This window comes from Vigna umbellata, chromosome 1 (genome assembly GCF_029865625.1).
Source record: "Vigna umbellata cultivar VRB3 chromosome 1, Vumbellata_1.0, whole genome shotgun sequence".
Classification (NCBI taxonomy): domain Eukaryota; kingdom Viridiplantae; phylum Streptophyta; class Magnoliopsida; order Fabales; family Fabaceae; genus Vigna; species Vigna umbellata.
In genome coordinates this window covers 5,370,102-5,385,255 of record NC_142165.1, presented here as the reverse complement: position 1 = coordinate 5,385,255, position 15,154 = coordinate 5,370,102, and the positions used below count along the sequence as shown (strand labels likewise).

Sequence of the window (15,154 nt, the reverse complement as noted above, 5' to 3'; positions counted from 1 at the left end):
ACACGTAACATGTTATTAACGCCTTTAGTATCTTTTTCTTAAAATTTTAGTATTTTTTTTTTCAAAAAAATATAATTGAGACATTTTTAAAAAAATTAGGATGTAATTGAAATTTTAAAAAACGAGACCAACTCAATATATTATTATCAAAAGTGAGGATTATACGAGTCATTAAACTTTTATTTTATTGTTATAATAATATTTTTAACTTTTTTCATAATCAGTATAAATTCATTTTCAGAAAATTAAAAAACTATATTATTTCTTTTTGTGAATATTCTAAAATAATAAAATATTATGAAAAACAAACACATTAGATACTAAGACAAAGTAATAAAATTCTTACGTTGTTCGCTTGCGCTTATTTATTGTATAGGAGAATTAGCAAGGATAGATTTTCGTGATAAACGTTGTTCGGTTCGTTGATTTGCAAAGAATGAAAAGCAGGGATTTGCGAGGATTTTACTATTTTTTGCATCTCGCAATTTTTCCAAGATTTGCAATGATTTATATCGAAAAGTTTTATATGCCCTTGTGCTATTTCTATAATTTCACAACCATTTTAAAGGCATGCATAATATAAATAAACCTTGAAACGTATTCGATTCTTAAATTTTGATACTTGATTCCAATCAACGAAGCAATAACACTGTGCTATCACGAGAGATATTATTGTCGCTGCCCATGTGAGGAGTTTGCACTGTCTCTCGCCATGCTTTTGCAGCGCAGTCTAGTGGCCCTAGCGAGATTCTCTGGTTGACACAACCACTCAATGCAAATGAGAGATTCGTGTTTGAATTTGAAAAAGAAGCCTGACCATGAACACCATTAATAAGACGGTGTTGGTAGATAACTTTGGTGTGTGTATTAACTGTGAGAGTGTGTTTACTTTGCGGAGCTTTGCGCGACTGAGACTTGTGTGTGTGCTGAAGCTTTCAGTTGAGATGTAGCAGCTGTGAAGATGTTCATCTGAGGTAATGTTTCTCGCACACATTTATGTGGTTTTTGCAGGTTGAAGACGTCTGCAACTGGTGAAGACGAAGACATGGGTGTTTGGACGAGGAAGAAGGCGGTTGATGATGAAGGCAATCAGATGAAGAAGACGAAGGACAAGTAAGAAGGCGGTTGATGATGAGGAGGCAAGTGGATGAAGAAGACGAAAGCTTGAAGCAGAAGAGATCTTCATGTATTCGGTTCCACTGTCAAGCGTATCCGGTTCCAGCCTTTGGAAGAATTTGCGAAAGAGGTGTATTCGGTTACATGCTTTTTATATCCGGTTCCATATAATTTTGCGTCTCGAGTCTGCGTGCTTCATATCCGGTTCTGCAGCGTGCTTCATATCCGGTTCTGCGGACGACACCTCTGTGTTCTGGTTCTAATAACCAGTTCGAGTAATCGGTTCCCCATACCTAGAATACTTGCTCTGTCGCCAAAACTGGGTTAGCATAAGTGTGTTTACGGCCGCCCATGGGGTGATGCGGTTATGATCTTCGTGGCGTCGGTGTGAAAGTGTACATCTGCCATGAAAGCAACGGTGGGTTGGGGTTGAGGAGAAGGCCTCAGAGAATGGAGGTGTGTTGTTACGATCACGATTCGACGTAGACATAGACGCAGGTGGAGAAAACGACGACGGAAAGCACGGAGATGTCTGGCATGGAGAAGAGGACGAAGGTTTGTGCGGTGGAGGATATCTGGTGGTCTTGGCCGAACAATAGTATGGTGAGGTTGATGGGGATGGAGGTGGCATTAGGTGGAGGTGGCATAACGTGGAGGAGGACTGTTCTGTCGAGGGTGAAGGGCAACGTTTTGCAATGTTTTCCGGCGTACGGTTGGCCGCAAATGGGTTCCATGAACTGCAAATGGCCATGTCCAGTCTAGGTACCTGTGATGAACCCTTTATTATTTTATTTCTCGTTTCTATCCGCACTATATCATATATTCGATTGTTTGAAAAAAAAGGGTAAATTATATATGGGAATCTTAATTGTAATCAGGTCTGTTCATGGCATTACAACCCAAGATCATTGCCGGTGGAAAATCTGTTGCAGCATTTTCTACTACGTGCAAACACAAAGGAACCATACCTTGGGGAAGGGCAGCCTGCAATATATAGGCCATATCATAAACAACTAAGAATTATATACTTTGAGTGTAATAGATAGTTGATTAAAGAAGGTTTCATAACTGGACAATTGCAACATGCAAAAGAACTCCACAGAGTCCAATGCCTATGGAGGTTGCAGCAATAACAGTTGGACCTGTCAAGAACCTAATAGCCATAGAAAATGCTGTCAACACAAAGGAATCATAAACAATATATATATAAATTGTGCAGGGTTATATTTGGAATGCTGATTGCATTGCCCATAACCATACTCTACTACGTGCTTCTTGGACTCTAATCTATCTTGCCAGGCAGAAGGATATGATGCTGTAACTGTACGTACTACGTGAAGCCAAGGACACCACGCTCAAGCGGCTGGATGAAGAAACGTAGAAGATATTTGATTTTAGATGTTAGAGAGGGAAAGAAAAATTATATATAGTATATAGTAGAATGCTATATATATATATATATATTATTTATGATTGGTATGAAAGTTTGGGTTTGATTTCTTCCAAATTTCTTGCCCACTCTGAATTCTCTCTATTTGTTAATGGAAAAATCTAAGCAATGTGTCATGAAGAACAACAGAACTTCAAAACAAACTCAAACCAAACATTTTAGCAGCGTATCATGTAGGAATTTGTAGGAGAAAAACCACTTGGTCTTCTTTGCTTCCATTTTTATTTCCTGATCTTGTTTACTCTTTTGACTTTTTAATTACAGAACTATCACCTTCTTTTAATTATGTTCCCTGATTTCAAATATTTTTACAGAAGACACCGAAATAAAATTGTTTCCTCTACAAATCTTTCAAAATTGGACATAAATTGAAAATGAAATTGCAGTTTTGTTGTAATTAAGTAAAAACAGAAAACAAAAGATAACAGTAATAAGATCATAAACATTGTGACAATGTGGCAAAACACATTGCCATAAAGCACAGTCTCTCATAAACAAATTAATTTTAATAATTATTTTTAATTTTTTACTCTTATAAATATTTTTACAAATAAATATAACATTAACAAATACTACATTTAAAAATAAATTCATTTTACTACATTATAATTTTTTTAATTTTTAAAAATTAATTATAATAATTATTTATAATTTTGGTCTTTTTATATACATTTTTACAATTAAATATAACATTAATAAATAAGATTTTATATTACTTTAATATCTACGGGCATTTTGGTAATCTTTAATTTCTACCAATTAAACTAATTTTTTAAATTTATCACATCAATCAAGTCCTACACTAGTTCTCACAAACTTTACTTCCAAATCCTCTCTTAATTATTCACAAATTCACTCAAAAAAACAACAAAAAAATTACCATCAAATCCATTCAATTACTCTCCTCAAAATCATCTCCCACAAATCACCTTAGGTGAACAAAACATTAAACTCTGAACTTAATTTAAAAAAAAAATAATGCTCAAATATGACTTGTTAATTAATTAAGTATACTTAAATATTTAAGTTTGACTTCAAAAGATCAAGAGTGAACATGAATTGTTTAGATTGTTTATAACTCTTTTTTTTATAGCATTCTTTTAAATTATGTTTTCAATTTTATTAATATAATTTCTTAAAATTATTTTAATATTAATCTCATAATTAAAAACTATGCATAAATGTTTTTCTAAAAACATCATTTACATATGGGTTAAATATGTTTTTCGTCCCTTAAGTATCACACGATTTTGGTTTTAGTCCCTACTCGAAACTTTGATGCTTTTTAGTCTTTGTAACACCCAAATATTTTAAAGGGTATTACTGATAGTAGAGACTAAATTAATTCGATATCTCATATAAACAATCAAACTTTATTTCAATTACTCCAAAGTACAATACCAAACTTACAAACTTTAAACAATATAGTCTTCACCGTTGACATTTCAACTTTTAAATTTTACACAACATAATCTTCCCAATACAAATTTATTCTTTTTACAAAAAATCCATGAAAGGTTTTCCCCGCATCTCTCTCATCTCTAAGCTTTTTCAACCACATCTGCAACATTATCTAATCACATATAACATGAGTTATATGATCATAGCATAAACAAATAAGGGTAAGCCAACCATATCAAATCAATCATTAAACTTGTAATAAGAATAGTTTAATCATTTATTTCTACAATTACTCAAATATCATTACCCCGATGTCATTAATTCATCATTATCAAAATCATCTTCCTCAATTTCATAAACCTTACAATTTATACTATGCTTACTCACGAAGCCTTATGGTCAGACCGCTCTCTGCCTGCTTCCTTAAGCCTCACCTGTATACTATGTCTTACTCTCTGAAGCCTTATGGTCAGACCGCTCTCTGCCTGCTTCTATAAAACTTATAAACCACATATTTATGTCAAAGCCTTATGGTCAGACCACTTGCTGCCTGCTTTCATTAACCTCAGGTGTTACTTTGTTCATACCAAGCTCTCATGGTATAACCGAACATACTACTTCCCGTAGGAAACATCATTTCATAAGCAATAATTTCTTATATCCACTCCAACATTTCATCACATCAACATTTCATACTCTCTTATCCACTCCAACATTTCATCAAATCAACAATTCATAACCTCTTCTCCACATAACTCAATCATGTTCATTCTCTAATCATAATTTGACAATAACCTATTTTGGTGTCAATAAATTAAACATATCGCCAGCTATCATACTTCATATTATAAACTCATTTTTGACCATAACGAGTATAACTCAACATATTTTCACCAATTAAAGATTCATAGATCAGCCAAAACATTTCATCATATCTGAGCCACTACGTATTAAAGTCTGAGCTCAATGTAACGATAAATAAAATATATATGAAGTTTTTACCATGATAACTTTATGCATCTCCAATTAACTTATTTTATTTTAATTTCATCCTATTAGAGATCTTTCTTTACCCCAATTGGTCACCGGAGAGGACCCAGATGTCTGAACGCATCAAACTCACCTTCGACGCCAACACATATGACTAGTCACAACTGACTGGACCAGGCCAGGGCTGCTCTATGATCAGGGATGTGCCAACTCAGGTTTTTAAGGTTCCTCTATCCTACCAACAAAGGGAGGCCTTCAATAATTAACAATTTATTTATTTAAATTATCTACCTTGTTCGCTTATGCTCTAAATCTAAAATGCCTAATTTTAATATTTTTACTTCCTCTTACAACAACCTCAAATAGTATCACTACATCTATTTAATACTCATATACAAGTTATTACAGAATCCTTACTCCAGACCTTCCAACAAGATCAATTTCAGCCAAGAAACTCATTCATGATAGAATTCATACAAGATAATTATAAACAATTACCCATAATAAGATATTACTATAAATGGTCATAGAAGAATACAATATTTGACAATCATAAGAATAATCTTAATATAAAAATTCATGGGAAACAAGAAGTTGAATCTGGCAGAGCCGGTTAGACAACTTCTAATCCATCCCAAAATACAATATAATTAAATAACAAGAACAATACATGTCTGGGGAAATAAGAAGTTGAATCTGGCAGAGCCGGTTAGACAACTTCTAATCCTTCCAAAAATGCAATAAAATAAATAAGTAAAGTAATAAATAGTTTGGGGAAACAAGAAGTTGAATCTGGCAGAGCCGGTTAGACAACTTCTAATCCTTCCAAAAGTGCAATAAAATAAATAACTGAAGCAATAGAAAGTTTGGGGAAACAAGAAATTGAATCTGGCAGAGCCGGTTAGACAATTTCTAATCCTTCCAAAATACAATAAAATTAAATAAGGAAAACAATAGAATGTTTGGGGAAACAAGAAATTGAATCTGGCAGAGCCGGTTAGACAATTTCTAATCCTTCCAAAATACAAAAAAATAAACAACTGATAACATACAAGTGGCATAACATAATCAACATTACATTTTACAACTATCACACTTGGATATCAACACAAAGTATACTCTCATTTAAAATTTAAGATCATACAGAAACAAAATACTCCATATTCAAGATATAAGATCAGAAAAAACAAAATATAGCATATCCAAGACTCAAGATAATACAAAAGGAAATACTCAAAGTTAGCTCCCCTTACCTCTATTACAGACTTAATCCCCTCGTCCTCTGAAAACTTCCAGAATATCCCATTTGAAATTCTTCCAACTCTCTTCTCTCAAAAATTTTCTAAGTTCTTTGGTGTAAATTTTCAGCCTCCCCCCCTTGGCTATTTATAGCAAAAAAAAATTTACTATTCATTTTTACTATTCATTTTAACTATTCATTTTTTTTATTCATTTTACTATTACAAAAATAATTTTTTATTTGCAATTTGATAAATTCTGATCTCAAAGCTACGTGGAACACTTATCCTTTCCAAAAATATTTTTTTTTGTTTTTTTTTTTTTTACTATTCACTTTTTACTATTCACCTTTTACTATTCACAATTTACTATTCACTTTTTTTTTTTTTATCTAGTATTTAACTTACAAATATTTTTCAAGGATCTTACAGTCTTCATAGTATTGAAACTATTAGTATTAGTCCTTAAAATTGGACGGCGTCAACTTTTAGTTGATCTGGCAAACGGCGAGGCCACGTCTTCTTCTTAAGTATCTGCCATGTTGCTTCTTCGTCATCTCAGTTGGGGCAAAGTTGAGTTCTTCTTTTTCGTCATCTCAGATTAACCAATTCACAGATCCCCTCAGGAATCGACCCAGAAAAATTATTTCCTGAAATTAACAAAATTGACAGGTTTCGTGCCCCGGAAATCCGATTAGAAAGTTCGTCTTCGGCAACGTTGGCCGCTACGAAAGTCCCTCCGGCGCCGCCGCTAAGGCCCATTTTGCCTCTACTTCCACACTGCGACCGTCTTCAGGGATCTCATCTCCTCCAACGCTGCATCTCGCTTCCGCAATGAGATCGGAAGCACCGTTAGCTGGCCATGTCATCGCCGCCTTCATCCCTATGTGAGGGTTTGTTCCCCAGTTGGTTTCTCCTCTGGCCACGTCGCCGCTCCGTTCTCTGTTCGAAACTCAGCGTGGGGAAGATGAACGAATGTATGATGATAGTTGAGGGGATGGATCTGTGTGGTTCAAAATAGCTCCTTAAATAATGAATCAATGAAAACAGAAAAAGTAAAGCGTACTAAAAAACTCACCAAGGATCACTACAACGGAGAAGAGGACAAGAACAGGCACCGCGCCGAACTTCGCAATCAAAATCCAGTTGTCAGCGCGGTTCTTCGCTAGCAGCCGGAGCTTCACCGTTGCGGAGCGCTTTACTGCCACCGACTGCGACTGGAGGCCATCGATGCAAATCTTCACCATCGGCTGGAGATCTTCCGGCGAAATGCTCTTGATAATCTCCATGGAGAAGCTCTCCCTCTGCAGGAAAGTTGTGCAGGGCTCCAGCTCCACTTCTCCAAATATATTGTTCTTCTGCACGCATTCCGCTGATGGGAGTGTCGCAAGGCGCTACAGCTCGCCGGAGATGTCGTTGCTACATGCGGAGAAATCACTAAAGGCCTGAGAGAGGTCGAGGAAGTCATCCTCTGCCGTTGTGATTGCAATTCTCGATTTTGGGGTGGTATCTAATCTAAAAGCAGAATGAAATTAAATCAGATCCTAATTACACCAAATCGAATTTATATGATTTTTTTAGATCAAATCAATAATTATGATTTCTTTCCTTTATCTACACATCTATGTCATCCATACAATAATTGCTTGTTTGGGTTAATGTTGTAAGATTGGTGTTCCTTGGTTGTAGTTTCCTCCCATGTCATCTCTGCAAGGTGCTCTGCTAATACCTTCAGCTACAAAGCACCCTTTAAACATGGGTAATCCATTTCTTTCATGGAATCCGTCCTCATCATCATATGCATCAGTGCCGCCTCCTCAAGCACAAACCCTTGCACCCACAATGGGACCAGGTAATTCTATTACTATTTTCTCAATCAGCTATTTCATCCCAGGGCAATTGGCTCTTTATCTGGACTTCCATTGTGTGCGACGACGACGAAGCCGAAGCGGTAACCGGCGATGAAGGGTTGGTAACATGGCAATCAATTTTTAAAAAGAAAAGCAACGTGGCAGAGAGTAAAAAGGGAAGGTGGCTCGCCGTTTGCCACGTTTGTGCAAAAGTTAATGCCGTCCAATTTTAAGGACTAATACTAATAGTTTCAATACAAATTTTATTATAATATTTTTATTTATTTTTAAAAGTAATACTATTTTATAAAATAGACTGTTTTATATTTAGTTGCAGCAATCAAACATCAAATAAACCTCTACTAATTGTAATATGTTTGTACCACTTGTAGGTGTTTAAATACAATGTCTTTTCTTTTCTGATGAAGAAAAAACATTTATTTTCCTAATTTACCACATCAATGTAACATTTTAGCTTGGTTGGATTAGTTAGGAAATAGGGTTTCACTTACAATTATTATGTCATCATACTTTTGTCTAATTTTTATAGAAAAGTAAAAATAAAAACTAAAAGAATAACATATAAATAAAAAATAAAAGATAAAAAAATGAAGGAAAAAATAAATATAAAGTAAATAGTAAAAAAAATAAAGGAATAAATAGATAAAATTAATGTTAAAGGCAAAAATATATAAATAAAAATAAAGAAATAAAATACTAGATAGAAGATAGTTTAGGCGCATGTTGAATGAATGTAAATGTCTGAGTTGAGTTGAGTTTTACAAAATTATCCATGTGCAAAATTTTGAAAATTGTATTTAATTTATAATAAAATTATATATATCACTAACCTTTTAATTATTCCAATCTTAAATTTCTTAGTGATTAAATTTAAATTATTTTATTCTAATATCTCCTTCTTGATAATTACCATAAAATAATAAACTTTAATTAATGATCAATGATTTAAAGATATTATTGGAATTAACTCATTCCTAATAACATTAATCCTAATTAGTTTTATTTATATTTTCTAAAATATGAGTTTTTTTCAAATTTGAGTCAAATCTCAATAGTAAGAAGTGATTAATTTCATATAAATAATAAACATAACATTAATAATATAATGAATAAAACTTTATATAAACTAAATAGAAATTTATACCAAATCTCGACTCAATAAATAAAAAGTGACTAATTTCATATAAAAATAACAATATAACGAATAAAGTTTAGGTAAACTAAATAGACATATATTTGAGTCTTGTTATATTAATGGTATTATAAAATTTACTATTATAAAGAACTACTTATAATAGATGAAGGTTGATACGTGCTAAAACTCCAAAAGCCACTATATCCACTTCAAAATCAGGTAAACTTATTTTCTTAGTATAATTGATATAAATAAGCTTTTAGGTCAATGTCTTGCTAATTTCTTCACCTAATCCGAATTACTCATAAAGTATTATTAATTAAAATTTTAAATAAATACTCAAAAACATTTTAAAAGATAAACTTTTTATATCATTAAATCCATAAATATTGTTAAAAACATGAGTCTTGACTACATAATCCTATCGGTGGATCCACTGCTTTTTTTTTCTTATAGAGCAGATATACACTCTTGTTGGTGATTAAGAAATGTATATTTTTTCCTATTTTTTCTTCAAATGCAAAGTAATTAGGGTGGTATAATACTTGAAAGAAAGAGAAGATTTTACTTGAAGATTAGAGATTAAAATTGTGTTTTAATTTAAATATATTATTTTAATCTCCTAAAATTATTTATAAAAATCTAAACCCGATCAACCCCATAGAATTTTTCTTAAACCATGTATTAATGCAAAATGGCAGGTAATCTGTTATAGTTTCTTAGGTTAGGCACCTTTTGTATAAGTATAACCTAATTTATTATAGAAACCTAACAATAGTATGTTTAAAAACTTATTTCATATTAAAACTTTAAAGGTTGAATTAAAAAAAATAGATTTCTATGACTAATAATACATTGGATTTTTTATATTCATAAATTTATTAGTATAATACATTTGGATTTTTTCTGTGATTCACTAATTTATGACTCGATAAAACTTACTTATTCATGAATCTATGACTAAATTATTAGTCTTACGTATTATTAGTCTATGATTCAATAAAATCTAAGTATTATTTAAGACTAATATAATCACTAATATTACGTATTCATGAATCTATGACTCAATAAAACTTACATGGAAATAGGTTTCTATGACTAATAATACATTGAATTTTTTTCTATGACTCAATAAAACTTACTTCTTCATGAATCTATGACTAATAATACATTCATATGTACTCGACCAACCACAATTGGTCTATCACCCGAAAGTCAATTACAAAAACATATTGCATTTTATAACCATCATAAAAAAAATTAATAAAAAAATGAAGATACAATATTATCTATTAAATATTTTTTATGCTAAAAAAATATTATTATTTATAAATAGATCAGTTATGATTTTCTAAAAACATGCAATATATCCTACTAAATTAAAATGACCTTTTAAAACAAATCAGTTAACCATTTTTTATGATAAATAAGACTACCAAATCAGATCTTAATGAGTTATATAGGCTATAGGCTTTGATGGTAAAAACTAATTCATTTTCCTCTTTTTTTTTTATTAATCATATTTTCAAGCTAGAAATATGGGACGCTAATTTTTATGTGTACTTCCTTGTAATTAATTCACGACTATTAAATATATACAAATATATACAGAATTTTAATTGTATTTTGAGTAACTAAAAAATTTCAAAATTTTTTATTGAGTCTCTCTTAAATCTTGTGATGTATTGAGTTCTCACATTTTTGTAAATTTTCAATTGAATTTCTGTCATTAGATTTTTTTCTATTAACTATATTACTGCTATAGTAATTTTATCTTACATAAATATGTCATATAATGATGTGTTAAGATCAATAATGATTAATATCCCTTAAAGATTTATTGTATTTAATTAAAAAATTATTTTTAAAGTCCTTTAAAATTAAAAAATATAAATTAAAAAATATATATAATTATAAAATTAGAAAATTATGAAATATAAAAAAATATAATTTTATAATTTTATAATTTTATTAAAAAAGATACAAATTGAAACTACATCCCTTCTCTTCAAAAATCCAAAAATTAAAATGCATGTATACACATATATAAATGCCAAGATCTCATAAGATTTAAGTAGGAAACTAAACAATTGCAGCAACTTGGGTTATTTTAGATATCATACATAAAACTTAGCTGGTAATAATCTAGAAAAAGACCAAAGATTGGTTGTGTATATTCTTATTTCTTGGTTGGTTCCTTACAGAAAAACAATCTCTGAGTCGTTTTCCCTTGAGAAGTGGACTTTGATAAACAAGTTACACTTTTTCTGATGTGGATGATGAGATCAAAATTCGAGAGTCAGATTTAAGTTACTAAGAGATGCCGTTAGCAAGTCTCAATTTGTGCCTTCTCATCACTTTTGTAGTCTTGCTGTTCTTTCACCAAATAATATGTTAGCATTCCATTAAATATTACAAAAGTATTGCCATACTAACAGTGATTGTGATGGCCTAACTGATGCTGTTTGTTGGGAAAGTGCCATTGGGAAGTGGGTAACATGCATCTTTGTTCACTCTCTTCTTGTCTTCACACAACATAAACCACTCACAATTTTCTTTGCTATATTATACTAAATAAGGTTCTTCCATTTTAGAGTTTAATATGCAGACACTGTCTAATTCTGACTATGCAAAATCTATAATTAAAAACAATGAATGAAATGAATGAATGAAGTATTCCTTATTTGCCTGCATGACAGGGAAAAGGAGCATTGGATCTAAAATAGTTGACCAAAACAATTAGAGTAAAGGAGAACTGACAAGGCACGTGGTTCGAGAAAGAGTAGCACGTGTTCTTCTTCATCTTTCTTCCGTTCATTAATTAGGGTTGGTATTGCCTTACGCCATGTTTTTCTTTTCTTGTCTTGGTCTTGTTCTTGAGATGGATGGTTAAGATCATTTTGTATTCAAACAAACATTGAATTGCGTAATGCAATAATAAACATCCAATAACCCCATTGGGAAGGGATGTTTTTTTAACCATTGGTTGTATAAGATTTATTGCAAGACTAATTCAGAAGACGTTGTTACAACTAAAAGGAAGAACTCTTTGAACAGTGATGTGACTCGTTCTTTGTTTTAACATATTAGCAAGACTTTTATAGAATATGTTTTGTACAATGTAAATCAATTAACACGGTTGTTAAGGTATTGAATTATTCACTCTATTTGTTAAGATGTTAAATCGACACGTTTATCTCAGAGATATCCTGAAAAAAATATTACAGAAACTAAAATAGATGATTAGTTAAACTTTTGCTTTTTAGATAGAAAATAGTTTTTTTCTTATAGCCTTTTCAATTCAAAAGCTATATCCCGACACTTTTGTTTCTTAAAGAAAAGTTTCTCAATAATCATTCTTCCTTATTCATATTATATTCAACTCACGAAAAACATTGCACCAACTAAAACAAATGGATCATTTTGGAAACATGTGATTTGATGGCTATATATACAGATGATAATGCAAAACTGTTTTACATTGTCATTTATTTACTATTACCTATTGTATCAAACTAAGATAATTATATACAATTTTCTTAGACGAGAGTATCAGTTGTTTTATACTTAAAAATACATAAGCTCTTGTTTATTTTTAATTTTATTTGATATCATATACGAAAAAAACCTTATAACATTATTGTCTTAAAGTAAGTATTTTGTTAGAACTTTGGTCTTGGATTGGAAGCCTATTTAATTTTTTATGTATGCTGAATTTTTATTGATATTGTCTTCTCTGTCGTACAATATCTCAGCAATTTTCAGGCTTTGATTGTGTCGTTCTAGGGTTTCTGGCACGACAGTATCGTAGTCAAGCAAAGCTGTGGAGAAGATGGTCAAAATCAGTAAATAAGATGAGATTGAAAAGGAAAAGAAAAATAGTGGGATGATAGAGCCTTGTATTCCACTTCATCCTTTGTTCATAATGTTTGACAGAATATTAAACAAACGAAATCGATCTGAGTGGATCCTAGGAACTATAAATCTATGAGAAAATAATCATTAAAGAGGCATTTTATTATCTTTACGTGAACTAAGCGCCATTAACTAACCTGCCACAATTGTATATAGTTGACTTCACTTTCTTTTCTAATATATTCAACCATCGCAAACTCCACTGGAATGTGGAAACCACTTAAACATACATAGGCCACCCACTACCAATCGCCAATCTCATGGCCATAGATTCCCATTTTTAACATAAAAAAAAAGTCTTAAACTACTCCCTCACATCACCAAAACCCTTTGAACATGTCTCTTTTGCACTTTCCCATCTTCAACACTTACTCATATATACATAACATAACTATTCAGCCACACCTACATAGCATAACTAGCTCGTAATTATTTACCATGTCAAAGCTTTCTAATACCACTCTCCAAAGGCCTTCTAACATTGTTGTACAAAGGCCTCATAGGAAAGAGAAGGACATGGTGACGTTCCTTGATCATGATAAGCTAGCCAGGAATTTCTCCAATCTCTCCAATGAAGCTTACCATGTTGAATCTTCTTCGGTTCCCTTTGTGTGGGAATCTCAACCAGGTACCCCAAAGGTTAGATTCAAAGAAAACTCTCTCCCTCCCCTCACACCACCACCCTCTTATTTCCAAAATGCTTCCGGAAAGACCACTCCCAAGGTCAAGAACAAGAACTCGCCAAAATCTAGCTTTTTGCAAACTCTATTTCCCAAACGTGCTACTAGAAAAGGTGGTGCTCCTTCACAAACTGGATCTCAAAACATTTGGTCTTATTCTTCTTCTTCCCCGTCTTCTTCTTCATCATCGTCATCTTTGTCATTCTCCTCGCCACGGCCCACATCATATTCCGTGCCATCTTCTCCGATGATACACCCAAGGAAGGGTGTAGAAGATGAAGACATGTATGAGGTGACTGGTTCCAGTTTGTGTTTTGGTAATGCCAGGTCGCGAGGGTGTTATTCATCGATATTCAAGAAGGTACTTCTTGGAGATTTTCTGTGACATGTTGTAGCTCTTTTCTGTCTATGATTGGTGTTAATAAACGTGCCTAGTTGGATAGATTGTATGTGCCAAACTGATTTTAATAGTAATGAAGTGCATCATATATCTTTAACCTGCTTACCTTCACCTCTTGTTCTGATTTCTAACTCTTGATTTTAGACTTATATGTAGCAGTCCCTTTATGTTGGGATTCAATAGCCTATACCAGATCATCACCACCATAGTTAAATAATTTTACTGCACTACGCTTCTAATCTTAAACAAATAAGGTTTATGTTAATTAACTACCGAATCCTCAATTCTATGAGGTTGTGATAGCAGATTAATTTCAATTCAACAAATCTTACTGTAAGTTTTCCTCTCATCTATCACCTTTTTGTGTTGGAAATCGTATATCTGTCAATTTAAAATATATAAATAATTGCAGAACTCAATTTTACAATGTAGAATTAATTTTAAAGTTCATTTCAATATATTAGAATTATGATTTAAAACTTATCCTAAATTATGATTTAAAACTTATCCTAAATTATAATTTAAAACTTATTTTAACAAGATAAAATTAATTTAAAAAATATATAAAAATACAAATTTTTTTTAAGATTGAATTAGACTTTAATCTCTTTCTTACACATTTAAAATATGTATTAAAAATTAATCCAACAATTTATATACCTTTTAACAATTCAGTTTCATTCTCATATACCTCAAAAAGTACACAAGAATCTTTCTACTTGTATAAAATAATTGATAAACTTAAAAGATCAAAAGTTTAAGTGGCCTAGAGTTTACTTATCATGCCAATTTCTGAAAGTAATTCATTCGACAGGGTTACGATCAACAAAAGAATTACATTTCAGAAGTGATCGATGTCTAATAAAACATATGAAGACAACGCCAATAGACTATATATTCTGCTATTTAATACAACAATTATTTTTAAAGAATACTATACGAGTAGATGGCATATGAA

General features: G+C 31.7%; 1 protein-coding gene across 1 annotated transcript; it reads left to right on the top strand.

Annotated features, from left to right (window-relative positions):
- The first annotated feature begins 13,322 nt into the window (after positions 1 to 13,322).
- On the top strand, positions 13,323 to 14,318 carry LOC124835987 (uncharacterized). Its single transcript, XM_047311037.2, has one exon. It carries the CDS (start codon positions 13,555 to 13,557, stop codon positions 14,179 to 14,181), a length of 627 nt encoding a protein of 208 aa, XP_047166993.1. The 5' UTR covers positions 13,323 to 13,554; the 3' UTR covers positions 14,182 to 14,318.
- Positions 14,319 to 15,154: the final 836 nt, after the last annotated feature.

What these genes read in the sequence shown, in the direction of transcription:
- LOC124835987 (XM_047311037.2), top strand. Translation starts at nt 13,555, where the DNA reads ATGTCAAAGCTTTCTAATACCACTCTCCAAAGGCCTTCTAACATTGTT.